Source organism: Furipterus horrens, unplaced genomic scaffold, assembly GCF_987537825.1.
Source record: "Furipterus horrens unplaced genomic scaffold, mFurHor1.1.pri manual_scaffold_8, whole genome shotgun sequence".
In the NCBI taxonomy this organism is placed as follows: Eukaryota; Metazoa; Chordata; class Mammalia; order Chiroptera; family Furipteridae; genus Furipterus; species Furipterus horrens.
The window spans coordinates 222,710-248,192 of record NW_028327178.1 but is presented as its reverse complement, the minus strand read 5'-3'; the positions used below and the strand labels follow the sequence as shown (position 1 = coordinate 248,192).

Genomic DNA, 25,483 nt, shown 5'->3' with positions numbered 1-25,483 from the left:
GCAAAAGCCAGACTAGAATAGTGGGGAGGGGTGGGGCTTGAAAACGGGGTGAGCCTGCTGAAGGGAGATTTATTTATGACCCAAATTTGGCCAACTAGGCCAGATGTGTCAAACTATGATAGATCAGGGTCTGTTTTCTGGGTTAAAAGTTCCAGAAATAGCTCCCTCCAATTAACCTGCACAGCTGGTCCTTACGGAAAGGGCCGGGAGGGGCGTCCGGGGCTCCCACAGGCCCGTCTTCTCCGGATCCAGCAGGATGGATCTGGCTGCAGCCCGGCATGTGGGTAGCCCCTCCTGCGTAGGTGAGGGGCCTTCCTGGACTAACCCCGACAGGGGCCCAGGGACTGCGCCCTCCTCTGCCCAAACATGGTGGTCACAACCGCCCCATGTGGGCTCACACCGCACCTGGCTGGGCACCTGTGCTGAGATATGGGCCTGCAGTCAGCCGGACAAGGGGCGTTGCATGGGGTGTGTCTGGAGGCTGTGGGTCATCAGGGTAGGCCCCGCAGGTACTTCACTACCCTGACCTGGTGTCCTGCCTAACCTCCCCCACCCTCCCCGTCAGCCACTATGCCAAGGGTGGCGGCTCCCCTCCCACACCCTTCCTCAGGGTGGAGCATGGGTGTCCAACCAGGTCCAACCCACTCCCCATGGGCCCCAGCTATGTCTTGACTGAAAAGTTGTGGATCCAGGTTTTCCCCAAATCCAGTGACTGGTCCAGGTCCAATGGGCCGCGTGCCGAGGTGATGAGGAGCCTCTCTAGCTTCTCAGAGCTTAAACCCAAGCGGACACAGAGGCATGACAAAGTCAGACCGCTCCTGGGGGTGGGTGGGCGTGTCCCCTAGGCTCATCCTGGGGGCTCAGAGGCCGTGGGGGCTAGACTCAGCCTTTCCACGGGCCCAGGCAGCCCGGGGCGACCGGCCCTAAAGATCGATGAGACTTCACTGCCTCATGGTGTGTGAACAGGCATCAGAACCCAGCCTGAAACCTAGAAGCGACAAGCTGCGTCATCAGTTTGCTGGGGAGCAGGTCAGCTGAGCTCATGCGCGGGGCCCAACTCCAAGTGAATCTTTTTTATAGGAATTAGGCATTTTTGTGGACTCTCCTGACGCTGCTGCTTCAGTGGCATGCTTGCATGGGCTGTGGTCAGGAGTGTGACATCCCCCCATCCTGGGAACCCCTGCCCCCAACACGTGTCTCTCCCCTCCCCAGGGCGAGTGCTCGCGCAGATGCCGCAACCTCTTTGTGCTGGAGACGGTGTGCGTGGCCTGGTTCTCCTTCGAGTTCCTGCTGCGCTCGCTGCAGGCGGAGAACAAGTGTGCCTTCCTGCGGACGCCGCTCAACATCATTGACATCCTGGCCATCCTGCCCTTCTACGTGTCGCTGCTGGTGGGCCTGGCGGCGGGCGGCGCGGCCCGGGCCGGCGCGGGCGGCAACAAGCTGCTGGAGCGCGCGGGGCTGGTGCTGCGGCTGCTGCGCGCGCTCCGCGTGCTCTACGTGATGCGCCTGGCGCGCCACTCGCTGGGGCTGCGCTCGCTGGGCCTGACGGTGCGGCGCTGCGCGCGCGAGTTCGGGCTGCTGCTGCTCTTCCTCTGCGTGGCCATGGCCCTGTTCGCGCCGCTCGTGCACCTGGCCGAGCGCGAGCTGGGCGCGCGCCGCGACTTCTCCAGCGTGCCGGCCAGCTACTGGTGGGCCGTCATCTCCATGACCACAGTGGGCTACGGGGACATGGTGCCGCGCAGCGTGCCCGGGCAGGTGGTGGCGCTGAGCAGCATCCTCAGCGGCATCCTGCTCATGGCCTTTCCGGTCACCTCCATCTTCCACACCTTCTCGCGCTCCTACTCAGAGCTCAAGGAGCAGCAGCAGCGGGCCGCCAGCCCTGAGCCGACCCTGCGCGAGGACAGCACGCGCTCCGCCAGCGCCACCGAGGACAGCTCTCAGGGTCCCGATGGCACCGGCGAGGCCGGGAACTCTGCGGACCGCGCGCGCGTGCATGCAGGGCCGGCCTGACAGGGCGCAGACACTGCCTGCACCAAGAGGTGGCCGCGGCTGTGTGTCTGTCACAGGAGGCTGCTCCTCGCAAGCTTTAGAAACAGAACCACAATCCTTGCCTCCCACCGCACAGAGGGACAGGGACGGACCTGGGGGGGGGCAGCAGCTCCTAAAGCCCAAAGTGGGCGCATGCCCAGCCAAGGCGCATGTTGTTGGGAGGAGCAGGGCCCCAGAACCAGGCCTAGGCTGACCACCCCGCCCCCACCCCCTGACTGGAGTCAGTTCCCTAGAGGGCACCCAGCCTGTCCTCCTTCCTTTATTGCCCTTGGATGTGGTGACCCCATGGCCAGCGAAACGTAAAGCAGCCCCAGAACTTCCTATCCTCCTGCAAACCCAGACGCCCACACTGTCCCCGGGCCTGAGCCTAACCTTTCCCTGATCTTCAGCCTGGAGGTCCTGGAGCAGAGGTAGGGGAGGGGGGCAAATAGGGTGCAGTCCTGGCGGAGCCCCCGGGGAGGGGACAGTCCCTCCTGCTCCCCCTGTGTCACCTAGGTGGTAGGTGCCCCGTGGAGAAAGGTCTTGCCTGTGCACCCAGCTCTGCCAAAGGCCACATCCCTGCCAAGGAACAGGCGCAGAGGCTCCCAGGGACCCCCACAGTCCCCACCCCCAACAGTTCCTTTGGGGGTCCAGCCCTGACCTCTGACCTCCTTCCCTGGCACGATCCTCTGGGGATTTTCCTGGGTCGCCCCCTCACAGGTCTCCCCCAAAACGCCTCCACCCTTCCAGCTGCCAGAGGACTGCATCCCATCCTCTGGGCCCCTCGTCTTCTGTGAGGTCACTTCCCTGGTGGCTACTCCTGCAGCAGAGGCTCAGGGGCCGCGGGAAAGGGTCCCTGCGCTTGCAGCTGCCAGAGCCTGTCATCCCCGAGGCCTGAGCCTACACTCCTCTGGAGATGGGGGGACAGGACCCTCCAGTCACGTTGCTTTGCACTTCATTTTAGTGACCCAAGCCATGACACCAGGGACATCACTGTCACAGACCCCGTGGAGGGGGACCTGTACCACTCAGAGGTCCCACAGGTGCAGGGCACCCCCCCCACCATCCTCCTGGCTTTGGGCAGGGCCCCAGATGGGGGGCCCAAGCTGGGGGTGGGGGGCCTGCTGCAGAATTTTCCTGTCATGCTAGCGCAAACAATAAAAGCGCCCCGTCTCCGTGCAGTGTGCCGAGTTCCTCCTGGGCAGTGCCAGCTGGCATCCTCCCTGGCGCAGGGCTCGGGGGCCGTGAGGAGCTCCTGGAAGCACCGGGGGGCTGGACGTGCAGAGCATGGGGCCTCTCCCTGGACAGCACCCTGCACGCAGCGGCTGGTGCGGCCCTCCAGTCCCAAACGCCCCAGCCTCTCGCTGGCCCTGCTCCCGAGTGTTCCAGGGGACTGGCCAGCGTGGGAGCAGGCACCATGTCCATCCTCAGTCTGGGATCTGCAGGGACAGGCCAGCTGCGCCACCATGAGGACCACCTGTGCCCCAGTGTCGTCCTCCTGGCTGCCAGCCACACACGAGCAGCTGCAGGAACACCTGGGCTTCACCTACTGAGTCTTGGTCACTGTCAGGTGGACAGGGGACCCAGTAAACAAATAACTGGGTCCTACCAGTGACCAAGGAACACTCCAGGGGTCAGACTGAGCTGAGGACCCGCAACCATGGGAAGCGAAGTCCGTCTCCCACTGTCAGCTTTCTCCAGGGCACCCACATCCACTCATGTCAGGTGGGGAGATGGGGAGTCTGACACCCGTTGTCCCACTGCCCAGCTGACCCTGGTTCCCGAGCATCACTGTCCCGGTGGTGGTGGTGGTGGGGGGTCTGTTTCATAGGACGGGCCAGAGCAGGGCCCTGGAAGGGGCTGCTAGTCTAGCCCTGGGGACGTGGACACTTCTGTGCACATTCCTGTGCCTGGGGCTGGTCCTTCCACGGAAACCCTCGTGGTGACACAGGAACATGGGACCGACTGTCTGCTGGTCCCTGGGCCCCCTTGGACTCCATTCACGACGCCACACAGGGTCCTCGAGCAGTTTATTGATTTAAGTCACTGTGTTGACAGAACCCTGAGCACTTCCACACATGGGCACATTCGGTCACCACTGTAATCAGGGATATTTTAATTCAGAGGCAATTACTGCTACAGACATCTCCCTTCATTTTTTAAATAAATGTTTTTAAAGCATCTTACAGGCCAAAGAACTCAGCAGGAGCCTCACTCAAAAGTTCAGGAGCTTCTGAGGAAAACTCAGGAGGGGGACATGACTTCCAATGCTCCTCACTGGCCACCGCAGCCACTGCGAGAGCTCTGGTCACAGTCAGTGCCAACCATGCACAGAGAGCCGCCCCCCCGCCCCCCACAAGCAGAAGGGACGCCACACAGACGCATCTGGGACCCATGGCCGTCGGGGGCCTGCGAGCTGGGGCAGGGCTGGCCCAGCTGAGATGCCCGAGGAATCCTGAAAGGCGGACAGGTACTGGTGACCAGTGTCAGACCGCAGCCCCACCTCAGCCACACGCAGCACACGTGGAGAACTGTGCAGGCAGGAGAGGGTGGGCAGGGACGCCTGCGCCGTGCCACCCAATGCCCTGGAAGGTCACTTCAGGTCCACGAGCTCAGAGTGTGGGGTGCGGGGCTGCTCAGCATGTCCCTGTCCTGGAAGAGGGTGCAGGTGTGTGCCCTTCCCAGGACAAAGGGGAAATACCACACGTGCAGCCAGCCCAGCCTGGCCCCCAGGAGCCCACCTGGGCTGCCTGCACCCCAAAATGCCCTCAAGGACTTGAGAAGAACTCCAGGTTTTGGCTCAAACACCCCTGAGCTTGCTTTGGCCAGTGCCCAGCTGGCACCAACGTGGGCTGTCCCCCTCCCCCCCAGCAGAAAGAGGCCAGTGTAATAACGAGGCCTCCAGGCCTGAGTCGAGCCAAGGGCAAGGGTTGAGTCCCAGGTCCTGTGAGGTGGCCATGCTGAAAGTGGCCCAGACAAGGCCACTCCAGCCAAAGAGACCAGGACACATGTCACGTGCACTGCTGTAGCTTCCCTTCCACATGACCGCAGGACCGAGCAGCACGCTCTGTGCCCGGGTCCCCTCGCCACACACCGTCCAGCAGCGTGTCCCTCCTCAGCTGCTCTGGCCACGGGCCCTGCTCTCCCAGGCCGTCTCTCATTCTGTGCCTGGGGCCGGGCTGGGGTCACAGGTCACATCAGGCTGAGGCCCCTCTGGGCCTCCTGATGGCCCGTCCCCTCCTGCAGCGTCCTGCTCCGCCGCTTCCTGGCTTGTGGGTGTCTCCCAGGCCCCCCAGTGCTCTGAGAGCAAGTGGGAGTGAGACCTGCTTTTCCATCACCTGGAAAACAACTGCAGTCCCAGGGGGCTGGGGTGACGCTTGCTGCGCTGTCCTCCAGCAAGTGAGCGCAGGCCCGGCACCCGGGCCCCCACCCACCACGGCCCAGGGGCCCACGCAGGAGGACAGGTGACTGGCTGGTGCCTGCAGCCAGCAGCCCCCTGTCCTCGTTCTCGCGGCCGCCTCAGAGGGCCTTGGCACTGGTGGGGTGCACTGTGTGGGGGGCGGGCTTCGGGGCGTGGCGGGCGAAGGCGTAGGCCTGCGCCAGGATGGCCAGGTCCACCAGCACCTGCAGCAGGCCGCACACGGAGAACTGCAACGGCGCGCCGTTCAGCAGGAAGTACGCTGTCTTGAAGGTGTCGCCGCTCGTCCACATGAGCACCATCTTGATGCTGCGGAGACACAAGCCAGGGTCAGGGGCCTGCGGGCCGGCCGGTCCCTCCCGTCCTCCCGTGGCAGCCACAGGGACAGGAAGGCCCCTCAGCTGGAGGACCCACGACCTCGCAGTGGCCCGTCCTTCCCAGCTGCAGACGCCCCTGGGGAGGCGGGGGCGGGAAGACCACCACCTGCTCTGGGGGAAGCAGCGCCAAGAATTTTCACTTTGGGAGAGCGGCCCTCGGCCACAGGGGCCCCTGGGACTGGCCTTGAGGTCCTGGCTCTGGCCTGGTGGTGCCTTGGGAGCTGCAAGACAAGCCTAGCATGGAAAGGGGGGCCCTCTCATCCCAAGCTCCTCTGCCCCGGCCCACAGACCCCCAGCCTGCACAGGGTCCATAGCTGTGGTAGGAAGTCATGGAATAACCCCAGAGTGTGGTGGCAGACACACTAGGAGGAGCCACGCAGCACCTGCCCCTCCCATCTGCGTTGTCCAGGGTGACATCGGAGTCAGGGACGGGAGCGTGACATGCAGTCCCCACCACGACCTGCTACTACAGCGTTCTCCTCCATGGAAACACACTCCTGACGCCTCAGACGCTTGGCTTAGACCCACTTCCCCAACTGCAGGTGGGCTGAACCTGGCCCGCACAGCGACATACTTTGTTCCTGGGGAGGTTTGCTCTGGAAGCATCCACACACACGCATTCGCGTTCTCTCTGCTTGGGTCTCCAGCTGACTCCAGCTTGTAACTTTCCCCAAAGTTGGGCCCACACATCTGGTTACATGTGTGTGGCACCAGGGAGCCCAGGGGGCAGCGGGGCCACTTGAATGCTGGGGTACCGTGGGGGAGGGGCAGGGGAGCTTGTCCCACCAGTGCAAACACAAGCGGGCCCTGGACTCCCAGTTCCCGAGAGCCCGAGCCGCCACCCTGGTCAGACCATCAGGGACACGCTGTGACCTAAGCCAGTGCTGACAGTGCAGCTTGGGGCCTGGTTTGTTTAAGAACCAGAACCAAGGGTCCCATGGAAAAGGCAGCCCGTGCCCTGGCACCCTCACACACGTGCGCTGCGTGGCTCCCTCTTCATGGAGGAAACTGAGGCGCAGACAGGCTTAGTGACTCACCCAGGGGCACATAGCTAGTGCTTCTCAAGGGGTGGGAGGGACGAGGGCAGCACAGCACAGAGCTGGGGGCCCAGGGCCACCTGTCACTGTCCTGGGGCCGCTGCCTAGAGCCAGGCGGTGCCTCTGGGCCCCGAAAACACAGGTGCACACATCACCCGCAAGGGAAGACATGAGGTCATCGCTAGAGCTGGGCCCTGCCTGACGCTCAGGGACGTTTTTAGCTGCCCAGATGCCTCACCTGGCCTTGGCCCTCGGCTGCGGCATGGAGCCAGGAACCCAGCAGCCTTGCCGAGGCCCCGCGACCAGCCGCCTGCGCAAGGGTTCCAGGAGGACATGACCCAGCAGCCAGTCACAGATGGAGAAAGAGGGACTTCTAACAAGCCATGGGTTCCGCTCTTCCCGACACAGGGTGTCACGCAACCCCTGCTTTCAAGGACGGCATGGGAGGGCAGGTGGGCGGGCAGGTCGCAGAGGCTCTGCTCTGGCTACCCTGCACGCCCAGGTGTCCTAACAGACACTAAGTCCAGGGCTTGGCCACTTCAAGTGGCTGGCTCTGGCCTCATCCTGGGGGCGGGAGTCCCAGCCACGGGGGGAAGCTTGGGCAGAGTGGGGAGCCCACCCCGAGCACAGAGAACCATACAGAGGGGGCAGTGTGAGGGGGACGGGATACTGTCAGCTCCCAGGCCCAGGCTTCGCTCTCCCAGCACAGACCGGTGGCCAGGGCACTGGACGCCCTTTTCCAGCTCCCCTCATGCTGTCCCCGACTCCAGCTGCCATGTCCCATACCTGACCCTCCTCTCCCCCACCATTTTAATCCTTGCCCCCATGACTTCATTCTTGGCTCCGGCATTTTGCCTCCCCACGTTGGCTGCCAGATCACTATTCCTAAAATACCTCTGAGCTCATCCATGGCCTGTCCAGCAGCCAGCAAAGCCCCTCGCAGACCAGAGCCCCGGGGACGAAACCCGGATACCTGCCGCTGTCCTGACTTCTCTGCAGGAGCCCGCCACGCACACCCCACACAGGGGCCGAGACTTTCCCAGCCTCCCCACCCATCAGGAGCACGCCCACAATTCAAGATCCGCCCACACACATCCCAGAGGTGGCCTCTGTGGCCAAGGTGAGATGAGGGGTTCTTGGGAATCACCAAAAGCACAAGCATCAAAATCTCCATGTGACTTCATCAAAACTAAAGCCTTTGGCGCTGCAAAGGAGGACATCCAGAGGCGCACAGACGATCTCCAGAAGGGGAGAACGTAGTGGCAAATCACCCCTGACAAGGTTCTGGTGTCCAGAAAATGTAAGGACCTCAGCAACTCATAATAAAAAGACAAAAAAAAACAAGTTTTAAAACAGGCAAAAGACCTGAACAGACTCTTCTCCAAAAAAGATGTACAGATGTCCAGTAATCACACGAAAAGACACTCAGCATCATTGGTCATGGGGGAAATGCAAAGGAAAATGCAAAACCGTGAGTGCCCCACCCCCCCGCTGTAGTGGGACAAACGGTGACGAAGTTGGTGAGGGTGTGGAGAAAGCAGAGCCCCCGCCCACAGCTCAGGGGGCACCAGGCTGCAGTCCCACGAGTGACCACAGTGACTGTGTGACCCAGAGGTTCTGTGCCCAGGTGTATCCCAAGAGAAAAAAACACACATGTCCACACAGGAACCTGTAGACAATCCCATTTGTCACAATGGCCGACAGACAGACAGACACACTCTGACGTCCATCACTAAAGACGGAGACACGGTGCGGCCGTCCGGACGTACCGCGGAATTTCCCTCAACCTCGGGAAGGAGCGCATTGCTGACGTGGATGTCAGTACGCAAACTGGGGCCGCAGACCAAGGCCAGAGACCGTGCTTCCGGCCGCTGATGCGTCTGGAGCAGACAGACCACACGGGCAGGGTGTGGGCCCCAGGGCCGGGGAAGAGGGTGTGAGGCAAATGAGGTGTGACCCCCCAATGGACACAAGACTTTGGGGCGAGAAAAAGGCCCTAAAATTAGTCTGCAATGATGGCCGCACAACTCTGGAAATACTAGTTCCACCGAATTGTGCACTTACAGTGGGTGCTATGCGGCAAGCTGTCTCTCAGTAAAGTTATTTTGTAAAGAGTTCCAGCGCTCCTGTGGAACTCTGCTGGGCTGCAGACTGGCCGACTGTGTGTGTGTGCAGTATGTGTGCACATGCACCCACACGCCTTCAACCACACATGTGCGGAGCACCCCTGCCCACAGCCACCTGGCCTGTTTTGTGTCAAAAAGGCACAAACATCGACGTCTGGGGACAGAGAGGTGAGGCAGCATGGCCCCTGGGAGGCCTGCTCCCCGTCCAGCAGCCCAGACTCCAAGCGTCACCTCCAGGGTTCAGGGCACTGCTGAGCGAGCCCAGGCACAGCGGTGTCAGGATGCGCCGTCAGACGGGAGCGCTGAGCGTCTGGCTCGGCCGGGCAGGGCGGCCTCAGGGAGGGGATTCGAATTCTGCCCAGCCCCGCCGCGCAGGTGGCCTACACGCCTGACCTATGTCATGGCGCCGGGACGCGTGCCCCGCACACAGACCCAGGCAGCCACTCCTCCCAGCGCTGCTGTGGGTGCCCGGCGCTCCAATGCTCGTCTGGATGCCGAGGGCGCTCTCCTGTGTGCCCAGCGCAACCTGCACACACCTCCCACGCTGTCCACGCCCCGCCCCACGTCATCCACACCCCTCCCGCGCCAGCCACGCCCCTGCAATTTCACCGCCCCGGGCTCTCCCATAACTACGTGCTGGGGAACAGCCCTAAATCTACAACACGTGGAGAAAGGAGGCGGCAAACATTCCTACAGAGCCTGCCTTCCAGAGTTTCCCAGGCTCATTAGTAAAGTCACTTCAAAAGCCTCATCACTTTATTGCTGGTTCAAAACCAACAATCACTTAATCCTTTTTTAAAATTTTTTAAAGTTTTTTCAAAATAATTTATTTGTTTATTTTTTAGAGAGAGGGGAAAGGAGAAAGAGAGGGAGAGAAACATCACTGTGTGGTTGCCTCTCACGCGCCCCCAACTGGGGACCTGACGTGCAACCGAGTCACGTGCCCTGACTGGGAATCGAACCAGTGACACTTGGCTTGCAGGCCGACGCTCAGTCCACTGAGCCACAGCAGCCAGGGTCACTTAACCCTTTTTTTAAAGGGAAATCATTTAAAATATCTCTGGCAGTTGCTCCAAGGCAGAAAAACATGTGTGCATGCACACTTGTGCACACATGAGTGTCCATGTGCCCATGTGGCGCACATGTCGTCGTCGTCGGCAGCCGTCCGTCTCGAGAGACGATGGTGTAGCTTCTTAAGAGTCTATCTGCACCGCCGAGAATGGTTGTGCAGTCCGACTCGGGAGTGACACGGTATCTGTCTCCTCCTGTGTTGAATCGACATCTTGCGATGACGCTGGAGTGTCCTCTCCAGTGAAGCTGAAGCTACAGAGCCTGGGCAGGGTGATATGGAGGGTCTGCTGTTGCCCATGCAGCAGACCCCCCCTCTCTTCGCAGCTGAAGGGTCCAAGGGAAAGACGGAGTCAATACAGCTTGGCTTCAGGTGCGCCGCAGGAGCTGCCGGTGTTGACTGCAACGTCAAACCGCCTTAAGGACTCCAGCTCACTAGTGGCCCCTGCAGAGCCGATTGGACCGCCAGCGGGCTGGACTGGGTGGCACCTGTCTCCGAGGCCTCCCTTGCTACTGATTCTTCAAGAATTCGGACAATCAGCCAGGTGCCCACATTCGCAGAGCCTCCGTGTTCATAAACACTCCCCAGCTGTTCTCCTGTTTCGCAAAGTTGACTCAGGTGATTTAGAGATCCAAGCATTTCATTTCTTCATTTGTTCATTCAATAACTATTTACTGAGCTGCTATAATTTTCCAAATACCTCATCAGGCGACAGGGAGACAATGAACTGGGATATCATCCCTGCCTTCAAGGCCTCAGCCAAGCGGGTAAGACACCAGATTAAAACATCTGGGCACCTGGGCAGGGATGCATCCGGAGGTTGTGGACACACTCATCCAAAATTAAAAAGAGGAATTTCCCAGACAAGAAAAAAGCTAAAGGAGTTTGTGGCCACCAAACCAGTATCACAAGAACTGCTAAAGGGCCTGCTTTAAGAAGAAGGAGAATGGACAAAAACAGAGCAACACAGTTAAAAGAATAAAATGGCAATAAATGCACGTCCACCAATAAAAATAATAATAAGAGGAGAGCAGAAGGCCAGCCTGCGAGACAGCTGCAGACACGCGCCTCTGCACGCGCACACTTTCCGCACAGAAACAAAGCGCGCGTCACACCAGGGGAGGAGGAGGCTTCAGCGTTCCGGAAGGTGGGGTCGACTAACGACTGGCTACAGGTAAACACACAGGATCGCTGCCTTTCTATACGCCAGCAAACATACGGAAGATGTTGTTTGAAATGCAGTATCAGTTACGGTTGCTCACAAGCAAATGAAATACTTTGGTGTGAATTTAATCCAACACACGCTGGACTGTGTCCCCGGGGCCCAGCGCTGCACACCTGCCGTTGCACACCAGCTCCTCCCCCCACAGAAGGAACAGCTCTCAACCCCATGACCCGCCTTCTGCTCACGAGAGGGGCGCAGCTTCTCCTCGCCAGCCACACACAAACACAATGCTCACGCGTCAAAGGGTCAATGCGCCGATGTGTTCAGGCCTGAGCTGCTCTCTAACTGGCTCTTTCACAGAAGTCACTGAAAATAAAGCAGCCTGATTTGTACGCATCTGACTTCTCGCGAGTGTGTGTGCTCCTAGTGCCGACGAGGACAGCCACAGGAGCGCGTGGCCACCCACCTCATGCCCTCCGTGGACCGGTGGCAGTGGTTGCGGTACAGCTGCGGCACGCCCAGCATGGCCTCGGTCAGCACGGCCAGGAAGCCCAGGGTCTCCACAAACAGAGCCGAGTCGAGCGACAGGTAGGTGACGTAGCCTGCGACGCCCGTGAAGGCCAGCACGCACTGCAGGTAGTCCCCGAAGCTGCTCCAGTGCCAGAAATGGTGAGGGTCGAAATCTAGGGCGAGAGGGGGAGAGACGTGAGCCAGACGCCAGGCCAAGGTCAGCGTGAGGAGAGGGATGTGAACTGGGTGCAGAGGTCAAGGTCAACATGAAGAAGCCGATGTGAACTGTGAGCCTCCCACTGCTCTTGGCCAAGGTGCTGGTGAGGGAGACTGAACTCCTGCAGCTGTTAAGTTGGGGTCAAGGGGGCTGCCCCCCAGCTCATCCCAGCGGGGCACTGGCAGCCAGCACAGTTGGATCGTTCCAGAGCCTCTGGGGTCTCTTTGCTGGGTGAGAACACCCACACGTCCCCTGCACAGCTGCCGGGGGGACGCACAGGGTGCCGCATTGCCCCTGCAGGTCTGAGGGCAGACGGCCAGGGGATGGTGCCCCTGGCCAGCTGTGTGACCCTGACCTCAGGAGAGCAGCACCTGCCCTGCTCAGGGGCCCCGTGGAGGTAACACTGTCACACGATTCACACAGTGCTCGACCAGGATCCTCACGCACACTCCACGGCCGCTGTGAGGCATGTGGACAGGCGTGGGCTCCCTGGCAGTCATGTGACCCTGCAGAGCGAGGGGCGGGAGGACAACACAGCCCGTCCCCCAGAACAGCAGCTGGGTGTCAGAGCTGGTGAACCGAGGACCCCGGCTGACCTGGGCGACAGAGCGCCCTGGCTGTCCTTGGGCAGGAGCAGAGGAGAACCCCGAGCCGCAGGAGCTCCCGGCCTCCCGGGTGGTTTCCAGGCGGCTCCAGGCGGCACCCCACTGATAAGGGTTACACAACCGCTGAGCTCCAGACCAGGCAGCCCGCCAGCACCCCCATGTGGCCGGTCCCCGTCAGTTCAGGCAAAGCCTTCCTGTTCCCGACGCAGCGAGAACCAGGCCCCCTGCCAGGCCCAGGCCTTGGTCCCGCGGAGGAGGGGCTGAACCCCCAACCCCCACAGTGGCAGCTCGCGGTGGCCATGGTAACAATAAAAACCTGCTGGAGACAGGGGTGTGAGCCTGTGGTGACCACACGAATAGCCATGGGGCCTCACGTGCCCCACTTCTGCAGGCGAGGCCATCCTCGGGGGTCCTTGTTCTCTCAAGACCCCACACGCCAGGAGGGGCTCCGAGTGCAGAGCGCTCAGGCCACTGGTGGCCGCTCTCCTCTCTCGTCCTCTCACAAAAGCTGTGTGTGGCCCCCCACCCCGACCAGATGCCCCAGTGCCCCGGGAAGGGCTTGTGCACCAGGCCCGTGGCAACGCTGCCTCTTGGGACTGGGACCAATCATTAGGGCAGGACAGTTGGTAACCAGCGCAGCCAGCAGCTCCCTCAATCAGGGTCACACCCGAGAGAGGAGGAGAGGGCCTCCCATAACTGTCACCGCGACCTCATGCCTCATGTGGTGGCTGTGGCACTCGTCTCTGTGATGCGAGGCAAGGGGACAGAGAGCCCTGTGCCAGCATATGAACCAGCCTGCCCCCCAGAACCCACCCCTCCTGTGCGAGTCGGGGAATGAGGAGGAACTCGCCACCAGGCTCCAGGCAGCAGCCCCGACAGCCTGGGCCAGCACGGAGGTGACCCCACCCCCACCCTGAACCTACACGCCACACAGGCCACCGTGGGAGCTGACTCCAGACCCGGATAAACCGTGAGGAACTGTGACGGTGAGGCGCAGGCAGCAGGACAGAACCACTGCTCTGGGGAATCGAGCGGAAGTGCAATGCCGGGTGCAGGGGACAGGAGGGAGGCCAGCAGTGCCGAAGGGTAAGGTCACAGCAGACCTGCAGGGGGCAGGGCCCTGAGGGGCCCGTGACTGCATTCACCCCCTGGGCAGGCAGCACCTGCAAAGGACGCCCATGTCCCCTTCTGCATGTTCAAACCGGCAGGGGGAGGGAGACAGGTGACCCTCCTAGTTAGCAGCTGAAGCGGCCGCAGCCAGAGGAGCTGGAGGGTCTGGCAAAAGCGCTGCCACAGCCGCAGAAATTAACTAACGCGAGGGCAGGCGGGGCCAGCATGGACAGGGTCTCTTCTATGGTCAGGACCCTGGGACCCCCAAAATCACCTTCGAAAGCAGCAGCCGGGGAAAGCCCCCCGATCAGGCACTAAGGGAAAAGCGAGGGGAAGGGGCTGCATCCATCCGAGGTGGCAGGACGCACCTGCAGAGCAGCCAGAGGGTCAGAACAAGCAGGTCTCTTCACTGCATGAAGCCGGCAGCCCTGCGTCCTGGCTGCTGACACTGAACACGGGAATGTGGCGGGAATCTGAAGATGGAGCTGTAGATCCTTCCAAAGTGCTTCCCAGACACGGATCAGTCACAAGCGGGAAAAGGTGGGAGCCGGAGGCAGTAGTGCCCAGGATGGGGTGCCCGGCCAGAGGCCCTGGGGACAGGAAAGCTGCCTCAGGACCCAGGACGATGGGTCTGGAATTGACCCTCGGGAGCCTGGGTCGGGAGCTGCTCCTGAGAAGGAGGAAATGCAAGGGCAGATGTGACCAGATCCCCTCCTGTTAGGAGAGAACACGAGGTGGCGGCAGCGACGTGTAGGCTACTCTGCGGCTGGGACATTCAAGGGTTACAGAGCGCAAGGCCCCGCTTTTAGGAAAGAGAGGAAGTATTCGGGGGTCATCAGCATCCAGTCGCCACCGTAGAAACACAAAAGACAAAGTCAACAACACCAAAGTTGGGGGAAAATAATCAGTAAAATTGAGAAACATGAAGCTGGAGTAACCAAAAGAAAAGCAGAGAGAACAAGAGGAGCCTCAAAGACTGAAGTCAACCGTGAAGGAGAGACCGTCACCACCGGCCTTCCAGAACTGAAGAAGAGCACAGGGGACACAAAGAACAACTGTAACCCAACAAGTCCGACAACTTGGGTTAAGTGGACAAATTCCAAGACAAAAACTATAAAAACTAACTCAGGAAGCAACTGAAAAACTGAATGGACTTACACTATGAGGCCGCGTTAGTAATTGGAACACTTCCCACAAAAAGAAGCCCACCCCCGGAGGCCGTCACTGGGTAATTCCACCCACATTTAAAGAACTGATAAATGTGCAATAAGCAGTTAATAAGCCCCAGAGAGATCACGTACAGTACCACAAACTTAGACAACATTACTACAGTGAGCAGACAACTTGCTTAGAGACTAAAATTAATTATTCCACTAGAAAGAAATGTGTAACATGATATAGGTGCTACTTATTGCTACAATGACAATTATATTACAACATGTAAGTGTATACAATTAACATGTACCTTAATTTACACGATGTTGCATGTCATATTTCAATTAAAAAAATTTTAATAAAAATTGATACCAATCCTTCACAAGCTCCTCAAGAAAAAAAATAGGAGAGAACACTTCCTATTCCCAACTTATTTCATAAGGCCAGTACTATCCTGATACTAAAACCGAAGTCATCAAAAGGAAAAATAAAGATCAGTATCTCTCATGACTATGAGCACAAAAATCCTCAACATATTACTAGCAAACAGAATCTAGCAATTTATAAAAAGGATTATACATCTTGACCAATGGGATTTATCCCAAAAATGAAAGGTTAGTACAACATCCAAAAATCAACCCATACAATATAGTATAATATGGAATAAAGGACGGAAACCATGTGGTCATCTCAACAGACACAGAAAAGCATGTGACAAATATCAACATGCTTTTATGATAAAAATACTCAACAAACTCAGAATAGAGGGTGTTTGCTTAACCCCATCAAATCCATCTTTCTCAATGGAGAAAGACTAAATGCCTCTGGGTAAGATCAGATCACTTCTAGCAAGAAAAAGAAACAGAAAGCAACCAGACTGGAAAGGAAGAAGTAAAACTATTTGCAGATGACATAATCTTGTATATAGAAAATCCTCAGGTATCCACTGAAAAGCCATGAGATCAAATAAATGAGTTCATCAAAGCTGCAGGATACGAGATCACTGTGCAAAAATTTATTTTATTTCTAAAAAGTAGCAGTGGACAATCTTCAATGCAGTTAAGAAGACAATTCCATTTAGCATAGCATCAAAAAGAAAAAAATACTTTAGAATAAATTTAGCAAAAGAGTTTTAAAAGTTCTCTGATCATTTCTTTTTTCCTTCCTTCTCTCTCTCACTGAGCCACACACAGACAGACAATGGGCAGGTGTCTGGGAGCGACTTCATGCTCGAAAACAGCAGCTACGGGCTGGTTAGTCTGTGGAAGCTGTGGCCACCTTGGTAAAGCGAGTCACATGCATGGTGAAGATGCAGCACAGATGGCAGTGACGACAGAGAGGGACAGCGCTGACGTGAGATGACCATGCAGGTGGTACATACCCAGATAGGAGCGCCTGGGGGGGGCTTTGGTTTCCTCATCCTTATTCTCTGCGGCTACATTTAAAATGGGAGAGAGAGAAACAGGAAGGAAGGAAAGACAAAACAGACAGGTTTTAACACAGATAAGCAGCCGTCTCTCTCAGCCTTCTCTGCATTTCCTTTGTGAAAACGGTTTAAACAGAAAAGAGCACAGATTTTGGTTTCTGTGCATTGGGACATCCACCTTTGAACAATTGTTCTCTGAACCTACCCTCTTCCAAAATAAGTGCTTAGAAGAGGGGGAGGAAATTCTGGGCCAAAAATGAAAAGTCCACATTTTCACTTGACTGCTGAGGCCAGAGGTGGCTTCCTATGTCAGCGGATTCTACTTCCACCCCCCAGAGGTCAGCAGCAAGTCTGCCCCAGGGTCAAACTCCGCAGAGGCTGCTGCCCTAAGCTGCTTTCAGGGGACTCTCCCAGAGCGCTGGTTCAACACATGACGGTGAGAAGGTCGGGGACAACGTTGCAGCCCAGCAAGGCGACCCAGCCCAGCAGCCCCTGACAGGGGTGGTGATGATCCCATCCCCGGGCCCCTTGCTCCCCACCCCACCCTCAGAAGCTGTCCGACCTGAGACCTCCCCACTGTGCACTGCCCAGGAGAGCAGCTCAAGACCAAGGGAGACGCAGCTGGAGCAGAGCACCCTCAGGTGGGGCCCCCGCAGGTGGGGTCCCACGTGGGAGGTGGTTGAACAGAAGGGTGAGACTCCAATGAATCACTGTGAACACAAAGCAGAGGCGGGATCAAAGTCTGGGTCATCTGCCCCAGGCAAAGGAGACCCACCTAAAAATGAAAACTGGCCAGTCAACGGCCAAAAGCAAACGGCAGAGCAGCTGACCCAGGCTGGGGTCAGCGTGGGGGGCGGGCAGGGGGAGCACACACACTGCATGCCGTCCTCACCCGCCTCCTCCCAGCAGCAGCCCGGGATCTTCTGGACTCTTGACTATCGGAGTCATGTGGGTTTTCTCAGCCTCTTGCTTCTGTTTTTTTACTTAGACCAATTTCACCATTCATTGGCACCTTGTCTGAAGATCAAGGTCCCGAAACAGCGAGACGGGAGGGGTGGGGGAGGGGAGGATGCAGGAGAGTAACCCAGGCAGGTGCAGTTTAGATGCAAACAGCCTTTTCCTTTCCCGCGTGCGGGCTGGAACACCCATGCTAACGGAACAGAACTACTCTTAGAAGACTTTACATAGAACACTGGAAATCGAGAGAAATGACACAATGTCCACCATCCCCCTCACTTCACGAGGGAGGTCCCCCGGGAAGCACATCACCCTGCTCATGGTGCCCAGGGCCCTCCCGTGCCAACCTAGAGAGCAGCGGGCAAATCCCGGGGGAAGCGGCGCGGGCTGGCACAGCGGGGCGTCAGCCAGGCCACACAAACGCTAGGTCTCCGAGGCCTGGGAGCCCGGAGGCTCCCGCACCTGCTATATCTGGCAGCCCGCGTCACCGCATTTTCTTCGGACAAGGTCGCAACCATGCTCTCAGGTTTCAGAGCCACAGAACTGGCACGCTGTGTGGCCCCACAGCCTCGCCTCCCTCCTGGGTGCTGATGGCGGCACTGAGACGCCCCCACCCCGGCAACGCGAGGTCGGTGCCGAAGAAAAAGGAGCACAGATCGGACAGAGAAAGGGCAGACACTGTGGGAGCAGAAGCCTGGGTCCCAGAGAAGTTTTAGAGCCCGGTGCCTCTCCCCATGATGGGTCCCATTCGCCGTGCCCTGCATCCCAGGCAAGACCAGTGACAGAATCAGCACCGGCTCTGGGTGATTTCTTGAGTCACAACGGGGGACGGGGACAGATCCACAGAGGAGAGAATGGCATCAAGAGGGAGAAAGAACAAAACAGGCCTGGAACAGGGTGGTCACCTTCATAGTTTAAGTGACACTAACCGGTCCAGGCTACGCATCAGAGCTGGAGGCTGGCCTACTTTCCACCAAGACTGAAGTGAACAAATGCTCCTCTCACTGAACCAACAGGAGCTAGTGAGGGAGGGGTTGCTCACGGGCAAGACCTCGCCCATAGACATCCCAAACCAAACACCCTCCGAGAAAACGCTTCTCTAAGCAACACCCGAGATTAAACGCACACAGAACCGCAGACAACACCCAAGGGAGAGCTGTCGCGCACTCAGTAATGAGCAGACGCCAGAGGTAAGGCATCAACCCCCCTGCGTACAAGAAGCCCACCAGCCTGATGGTCAAGCAGAAGGGCAGCTCAGAAGGAGCTTTGCCAAAGAAGAAGGCAAAGACAGGAAGACGCACCTTCTATTCCATGAGCCAAAAACTCCAGCGGCATGAGCTCACGCTGCCCAGCACGTGTACCCAGGTGGCAACTCACCGGCACCCACACACTCGTGGTTTGGGGAGTATTTTATTTTTTAAAAGATTTTATTTATTTTCAGAGAGAGGGGAGGGGAGAGAGAGAGGGAGAGAAACATCAATGTAAGAGTGACACATTGATCAGCTGCCTCTCACATGCCCCCAACCAGGGATCAAACCTGCAACCTAGGCCTGTGCCCTGACTGGGAATCGAACCAGTGACCTTTTGGTTCACAGGCCAGCACTCGGTACACTGAGTGACACCAGCCAGGGCTGGGAGTATTTTTAACCAGGCATGTGAGAAAGTACCACTTCACTTGGCTGTGGGGAAATGGTTTTATGTATCAGCCTCACAGAAAGTCAGAGACAAAACTGCTTCTGAGCTGACCTGACAGAAAGGAGCCGGCAGGAACGTGCCTCTCGTCCAGTGTGGACTCTGCACACAGCGAGAACCCAGCCAAGAGTAATAACACATTCCGATCAGGTGACAACTCGCCCAAATTCCACGGAAGAAACTATTATCTTGGACTGTCTCACATTAAAAAATGTTTAAAGTCACATATCGTGCTAAAAACACCAACATTAGTACAGGTGACAGTGCCACTCTGAGGACCCTGGGCCGAAGGGCTGTTGTTCCACCAACAGACACAGGACAAGCGTGCTGCCCCCGGGCGCCACCCCGTGCTGCGGTCACCCACCTGCAAAGACGCGGCGTCTGACGTTGAGCTCGTTGCTCACGCGGACCTCAGTGCACAGCTTCAGCATCAGCAGCATGGTGACGATCATGACGATGCTCTGCCACAGGAGTGGGGACTCGAAATGCCTTCCAAACCTGGGGGCGAGGACACCACGGTCAGGAGGGCACCCTGCGCCGGGAGCCCCGTCCGCATTCCCTGCCCAGGTCTGACCAGGGCCAGACAGCCACGTCCAGCGTGGCCAGTGACGGCCAGGCTGCAAGCTCCAGGGTGGAGCAGAGCTGGGTGCAGGGGGGCTGGGCCATCCTGGACAGCAGGACCGGCCCCCTCAGAATCACTTCAGGGGCTTCTCCAAATGCCACATCCCACCAACAGAGGGGGACGAGCAAGGGCCAAGGAGCCAGGTCTGGGTGAGGAGGAGGTGCTGTGGGAAGATGGGGCGGTGCCCAGGGCTTTCTTAGCCAGAAGCGCAGACAGGGGTGGGGGTGGGGCCTGCCAGTTCTGGCTCCTGCTCATCCCAGTCCCCACCCTCTGGCTGGTGACCTACAGCCTCAAGCCATCTCTTCTGCAATGTGCAGATAAACCCCTGAGGCTGGTTGAGGACATTTCTAGTCCCACTTATGAACTGGTCCCCAATGCCCGCTTAGTTGATCCAAGAGGTCAACTCACCCACAGGTGAAGGTAATACAGGGACAAGCAAACGTTCCATGTCAGGCTGAGCAGCCGGCATCGCAATAAAATAAATCAGGTTAGGGACCCCTCCCACGAAGCTCATTCCCAGCCACAAGGCTGACAATGCGTAATTTGGGCCATGATGTGCAAAAGGCCAGCTCCATTTTTTAAATGTTCACAGAAACAGTGAGCGACTAGAGGAACTGGGAGGGAAATACCATGTACGCGTCTCCTTACACAGCACACCAAGAATCAAATCTAGACGAACTCGATGTTCACAGTAAAAATGAGACCATTCCACGTGAGTGACGGACGGGTAGCACAAGTGAGACCTCAGCTGAGTTTAGGGTGCAGGCTGGCTGAGCAGGACACAAAATTTCAAAAAGCACAACTTTCCACAAACAGTGCACAAGGGACAGAATAAATATGAAACAGAGTTCAACGTCATTAATAATTTTTAAAAGCTAAATAAAAGAGAAAGATACCATTTTTTACGTATGAGATTAGTTAACTTTTTCTTCCTTAAACAGTCTGTGCTGGCCGGGGTGTCACGAGAGCACTTCTTCCTCTCCTGCCCAAGGATGTGGGCTGGCACACATCTTCAATTACAGATGAGGGGACAGCCCGCCAGACAAGCGCGGGGCCTGCCGCTCAGAGAAGCCAGTCGCAGCGGGTTCTCCCTGGTTGCAGCGGACACTTGTTTCGCGCCTAGGGAGATACACATTGCAGGGGAGTGCAATGTCCTACTGCGTCCAAGCAAACGTTTCTACAGGGAACATCGTCTCCGCCTCTCAAAGTAACAGAAAAAAATCTCAAGTGGCAGAGAAACTATGTATCTACTTTTCTGTGAAGCCTGAGTACTGTGGTAGAGAACGTTACCATATCTCTGATACAATGTTCCTAAATCCTCGCTACAGTGTTACCAGAATCCAATACAGTGTTGCTGCATTTTTCAGTACAATGTTACTGCACCTCTGATACAGTGTATTCACACTGTCACAGGGATAGGCTTGAGAGCTGTCTCCGTGAAGGCATCAGGCTCTGCAGCACCATCCACACCCCATGCCCTCCACCCCCCACCTCACCTCTACAGAATCACAAACTTGCAAATATTAGGTACGAGTCATCACTCAGCCCTCATCCTGGCTTCTAATATCACAGAAGCCAAATCCTGTACATCAACATTTTATGGAGTATGATCTGCTGACTGCTAGTTTTGCAAAAGAATGGTAAGGATGATAAGAAATAAGGGGACAGGAGTTCCCCAAGTTTCAGAAACCTGTGCTTGCATAGTGTGGTTGGCCCCTCCTGCAGCACCACTCATATCCTGGCAACCCAGATCTCTCAAGGGGCTCCCCAGGTCCCCTGGAGCCCTGAGGACTGCGGTCCCAGCCCACCGTGGGAAACACACTCTCCAGTGCTCCTAACTGCAGCCCTGTTCTGGTGTGGACCCCGTTCCTGCCTCCCCTGGAGCCCGCCACAGCCGCTGGCCCACGTGCTCCCTCCCCACCACCCACCGCCCGTGTGTGTGGTACACCCCACACATGGCGCCCCTGAAATGCAAACCACAGCATCTCACTCAGTGTCTGGCATGTGGGAAACCCTCCAAAACCTATTAAAGCAAATGGGCTGCTAACCCATGGAGCCTATAAGGGGGCAGGGGAGCGAGAGGAATGTAAGCAAGCATCGGCTTCCCCCTCAGGGCAGGGGGCTCTCTGGACCAGGTGGACAGAGGGTGCACATTAGGACAGGTTGTAAACAGAGGCCCGCCCTTCTGCTGCTGTGAGGTGCAGGGATGTGCACCCCTGGCCAGAGACTCTCAGGAAGGGCCCAGTGCTCTGCCAGCCCTCTCTTCAGCCTACACATCTCTGCAGCTTCTGGAGTGCTGGCTGCGGGCAGCCCTGTACGCTCACACGGTCACCAAAGAACCCCTGAAGTGACCCAGGACCCCTGAAGCAACCCAGGACAGCTCAGGAGGCTGGCTCCCTGGGAAAGAATAGATCGGATGTGCAGAAATAGACTTGCCAGTGGACCAAGGTTAGAGCCTCAGAGGCCACCGCCCTGTGACCCTTTCAAAGGCTCCGGCCCTGCAGCAACGAGAGAACGTGGCTCCAAACACACCAAACTTAAATGAGATGACCTTCAAGACTCTGGTCTAATTTCTGACTCCTCCAGACAAGATGCTGAGATGCAGATTAGGTATTCTATTTTCTTTTCGCAGTTCTGAATGATGAGTGTACTGCGAGGAAAGACCTTTAAACGGAACTGCTTCCCTGTAAGGGAACCCAACTCTGGTATTCCCGCCACTGCGGGGGGAGACTTGTCTCACAGTAAAGGGCTCACTGCCCCCCCCACTCTAAGTCAACAACAGCGTCAATTACATTTCAAATTGCCTCTGTCCGAGCTTAGACTCAAGGCCATTTTATTTATTTATTTTTTAAGTATCTAGGTTTTAAAAAAACCTTTATTGTATTTTTTTAAGATTTTATTTTTAGTGAGGGGGAAGGAAGGCGAAAGAGAGGGAGAGAAACATCACTGTGTGGTTGCCCCTCTCATGCCCCCAACTGGGGACCTGACTTACAACCCAGGTCTGTGCCCTGACCAGGAATTGAACCGGCGACCTCCCCATCTGCAAGGCAGCACTCCATCCACTGGGCCACACCAGCCAGGGTACAAGGCCACTTTAGAAAAGGGAAGCAAGGTGCTCCGTTTCAGAGTCCCCTCAGCCAAAGGGAAAGGAGGAATCTTTAAAATGCTGCTTTTCAACTTGTGCTAAACAAAACTAAGCCCCTACTGACCCCTCCCTGATAAGTGGGCTCACCATGTGACAGACTCAAGATGTGACTCACTCACAGCTCACCCTTAAAAAACCCCAGACAGGAGCAACACTAACACCCAGGGAAGGTGGTCAGGGCGGCCTTGCCTGGGCTGGGCAGATAAACGGAGCAGACAGAGCGGCAGGTCCAGGAAACTCATCTTGATGGTGATGGCAATTACGGGGGCAGGGGGCTCATCAAAACTCATCGGACCGTATATTTAAAATGGGCAACTTTATACCTCGATAAGATGGACTTAAAATCCCTTAGCAAAAGAAAAGGTCACTCAAACAGCGGCAGGCCTCCCCAGAGCAGCCTTCCTGCTGACAGCGGACCGGGGGCTCCCAGAAGGAAGCAAAGGCCAGGTTTGGGTGGCCTCAGAGTGAGGCTATGAAACCTCATTTCCTCTGAACGCTCACCTGCCCAATCACGTCTGGGTTCAGCAACTGTTAAAATTAATGCCAAGTTCCTTACCGGAATGCTAATGATAAAAAGAGGAAGTGGGGCTGGGAGGAACAAGAAAAAATAGTCTCTTAAGCATTTTCCAGAAAGTCAACTTCCTACTGGAAAGTAAACAAAACCCCGCACCCCACCGAGAAGGCTGGAGGGGTGGCCCCTCCCACAGCGCCCCAGCGCTGCTCCGGCGGGCTCCCCTGCCCCCTCCCGAGGGCTCCACCAGCCAGCAAATGTCCTTCCCACTGGTCATCGCTTTTTGTTACTCCCACCCACTTCGTCGTTTTCTCCCCCACCTGACCCACGCAGACCCCCTGGGGTCAGGGACCCACCCCGGGGCCAAGGCCAGGACGCGCATGTGACAAATGCCTGCGTGACACGGAACGAAGACTAAGACCTGAGACCACGAGTGAGGCTCCCCACTCCAGCGCCCCATCTTCCCCGAGAAATCCTCCCGCCCATCCCAGCAGCTACTGCGCAGGGAGCACCGCCACCGCCACCCCGCCGGCCGCCCTGGAAAGCCCCGAAGCCGGCTCTCCGGGCGCAGCCCCGCAGGAGGGAGCCCTGGCTTACCAGAAGAGGATCCGTAAAATGTTGGCCACCAGGAGCACCAGACACACGTAGGCAGAGAAGCCCTCGGCGTTCTGAGTCCTCCGGATGTCCCTGTACTGCGGGATGTAGGGCACCACCCCTCCGAAGACCATGGCTCCGGCCGCCCCCCACGACACCAGCTGGTGCAGCGGGACCAGGAGCCAGTCCAAGCCTTGTGCGTCCATGGCGAACACCTGTGCCGCCCTGCCGGCCGGCTGACGTCCACCTGGCCGAGTCCCCACGGGCTCCAGAACGCGCGCTGTCACCCCCACATGGCCGCCACCGAGCCTGGCAAGAGAAGAGGTGAAGAGCTGCGGACGGCGCCTCGAGCAGACGGAGGCAGAGACGCCCGGGAGGCACGCGGGGACTCAGGGCTGCGGCGGGACCCCTCTCCGGCACGCGCGGTCAGGGCGCCCTGCGCGCGCGCGCCGGCATCGCTGGGGGACAAGGCGCAGACGCGCGGCCCGGGGAGCGCGGGGCTCTGTCCCGGGGCCGGTCCCAAGGCGCCCGCCCCTCACCCCGCGCCCACGCGCACGGCGGACCCCGCCCAGGCCCTCACCAGCCGGCGGGCTCCGCCCTCCCGTCCGTCCGGGTCCCCGAATCTGCCTGGACGAGCCCGAGCCCCGCCTCCCGTGACATCACAATGCAAGAGCCCCGCCCACAGAGGGCGGGGCGGGCGCCTCCGGGTCCTAGAGCGCGCGATCCGCGGGCAGGTGGGGGTGGACCCTACTCGGCTGCCCAGTCCGCGCGAAGGGTGCCTGCCGGGCGGGGCCGCTCCTTCGGGGCTGCCTGCCTGCGTGGACAGTCTCCGCGTGTACCCGGGCGGGGCCGCGTAGACTTGGCGCTCGTCCATCGGGAGTATGTGGGCCGGGGCGTCACCCCCCGTGGGGGCCTGGGAGCAGCCCCAGGTGACTCCAGGGGTCCTCGCACGTGGTCATTCTCTGGCGGAGTCGGGACCCATCCTCATCCAGGCGACACCCCCGAGCAGGATTCAGAAGTTTGGGAGTTTCACCGGGTGGGGACAAAGCCCGCAGCTGGACCCTAGGCCTCGGCCACACGCTTCAGGTCCGCTGTCGCTGCTGCAGCTCAGCCACACGGTTCTGTGAGGTGGATCAATAGGGCACCCGGTGCAGGAGAGGCAAATGGGAATTCCTGAGCCGTGCCCGACCGCGGGGAGCCCCCGCGCTCAGGACGCAGGTGCTGGGCTGGGAGTGCGCGGGGCCCCGGTGGGCGGTGGGGCAGGGATGACCTTCTGTGAAGACAGCCACCCCTGCGTGCCGGACACCGTGCAGGTGGGGCTCAGGGCCCCCAGAATTCTGGGTGCAGAGGAGCCCCTTGGGGCTCTCCTCAACCGCGGCAGACCCGCAGCACCCCAAAAGGGCAGGCCTGGTGGATGGAGGATGAGAGACGGCCCCAGGGACACATCTGGCTGCCTGCTTCCTACCTGGCAGGTTTTGTGGAACGCTAACAGTAAGCAGCTTCACAACAAGCCTGGTGTGATGGGGCCGGCGAGAGGGGGAGCTGGAAAGAATTCGGGGTGGCTCTCAGTCTTCTGAGGAAGGTACTTCTGAGTTTTCCCAATTCGGCGTCCAGGGGAAATGACCGTGAACACGGCACCCAGCATACGAGCTGGACAGGGCTGGTGAGAAACAGGAGGTGATCCTTCGTCGCCACTTCGGCCCCACCCCTCCCCCTCCC

General features: G+C 58.2%; 2 protein-coding genes across 4 annotated transcripts in view; one reads left to right on the top strand and one right to left on the bottom strand.

Annotated features, from left to right (window-relative positions):
- Positions 1-3,202, top strand: part of KCNG2 (potassium voltage-gated channel modifier subfamily G member 2) — a 28,329-nt gene extending 25,127 nt beyond the window's left edge. Inside the window, exon 3 of the mRNA XM_090285370.1 lies at positions 1,213-3,202. Within this exon, the coding sequence (XP_090141496.1) occupies positions 1,213-2,010 (798 nt within the window). The 3' untranslated portion in view covers positions 2,011-3,202. The remainder of the gene's footprint in view (positions 1-1,212) is intronic.
- Positions 3,203-4,040: 838 nt separating this feature from the next.
- On the bottom strand, positions 4,041-24,038 carry SLC66A2 (solute carrier family 66 member 2). 3 transcript variants are annotated; one of them, XM_090285371.1, is made up of 5 exons: positions 23,768-24,038; positions 19,257-19,390; positions 16,199-16,252; positions 11,687-11,903; positions 4,041-5,755 (listed from the first exon to the last, which is right to left on the bottom strand). In XM_090285371.1, the coding sequence occupies exons 1-5, from the start codon at positions 23,968-23,970 to the stop codon at positions 5,548-5,550; spliced, it is 816 nt and encodes a 271-aa protein (XP_090141497.1). In that variant the 5' UTR covers positions 23,971-24,038; the 3' UTR covers positions 4,041-5,547. The 3 variants fall into 3 exon arrangements, with proteins under 3 accessions (XP_090141497.1, XP_090141498.1, XP_090141499.1); XM_090285372.1 differs by lacking the exon at positions 16,199-16,252; XM_090285373.1 differs by lacking the exons at positions 11,687-11,903; positions 16,199-16,252 and having other exon boundaries at positions 5,632-5,755.
- Positions 24,039-25,483: the final 1,445 nt, after the last annotated feature.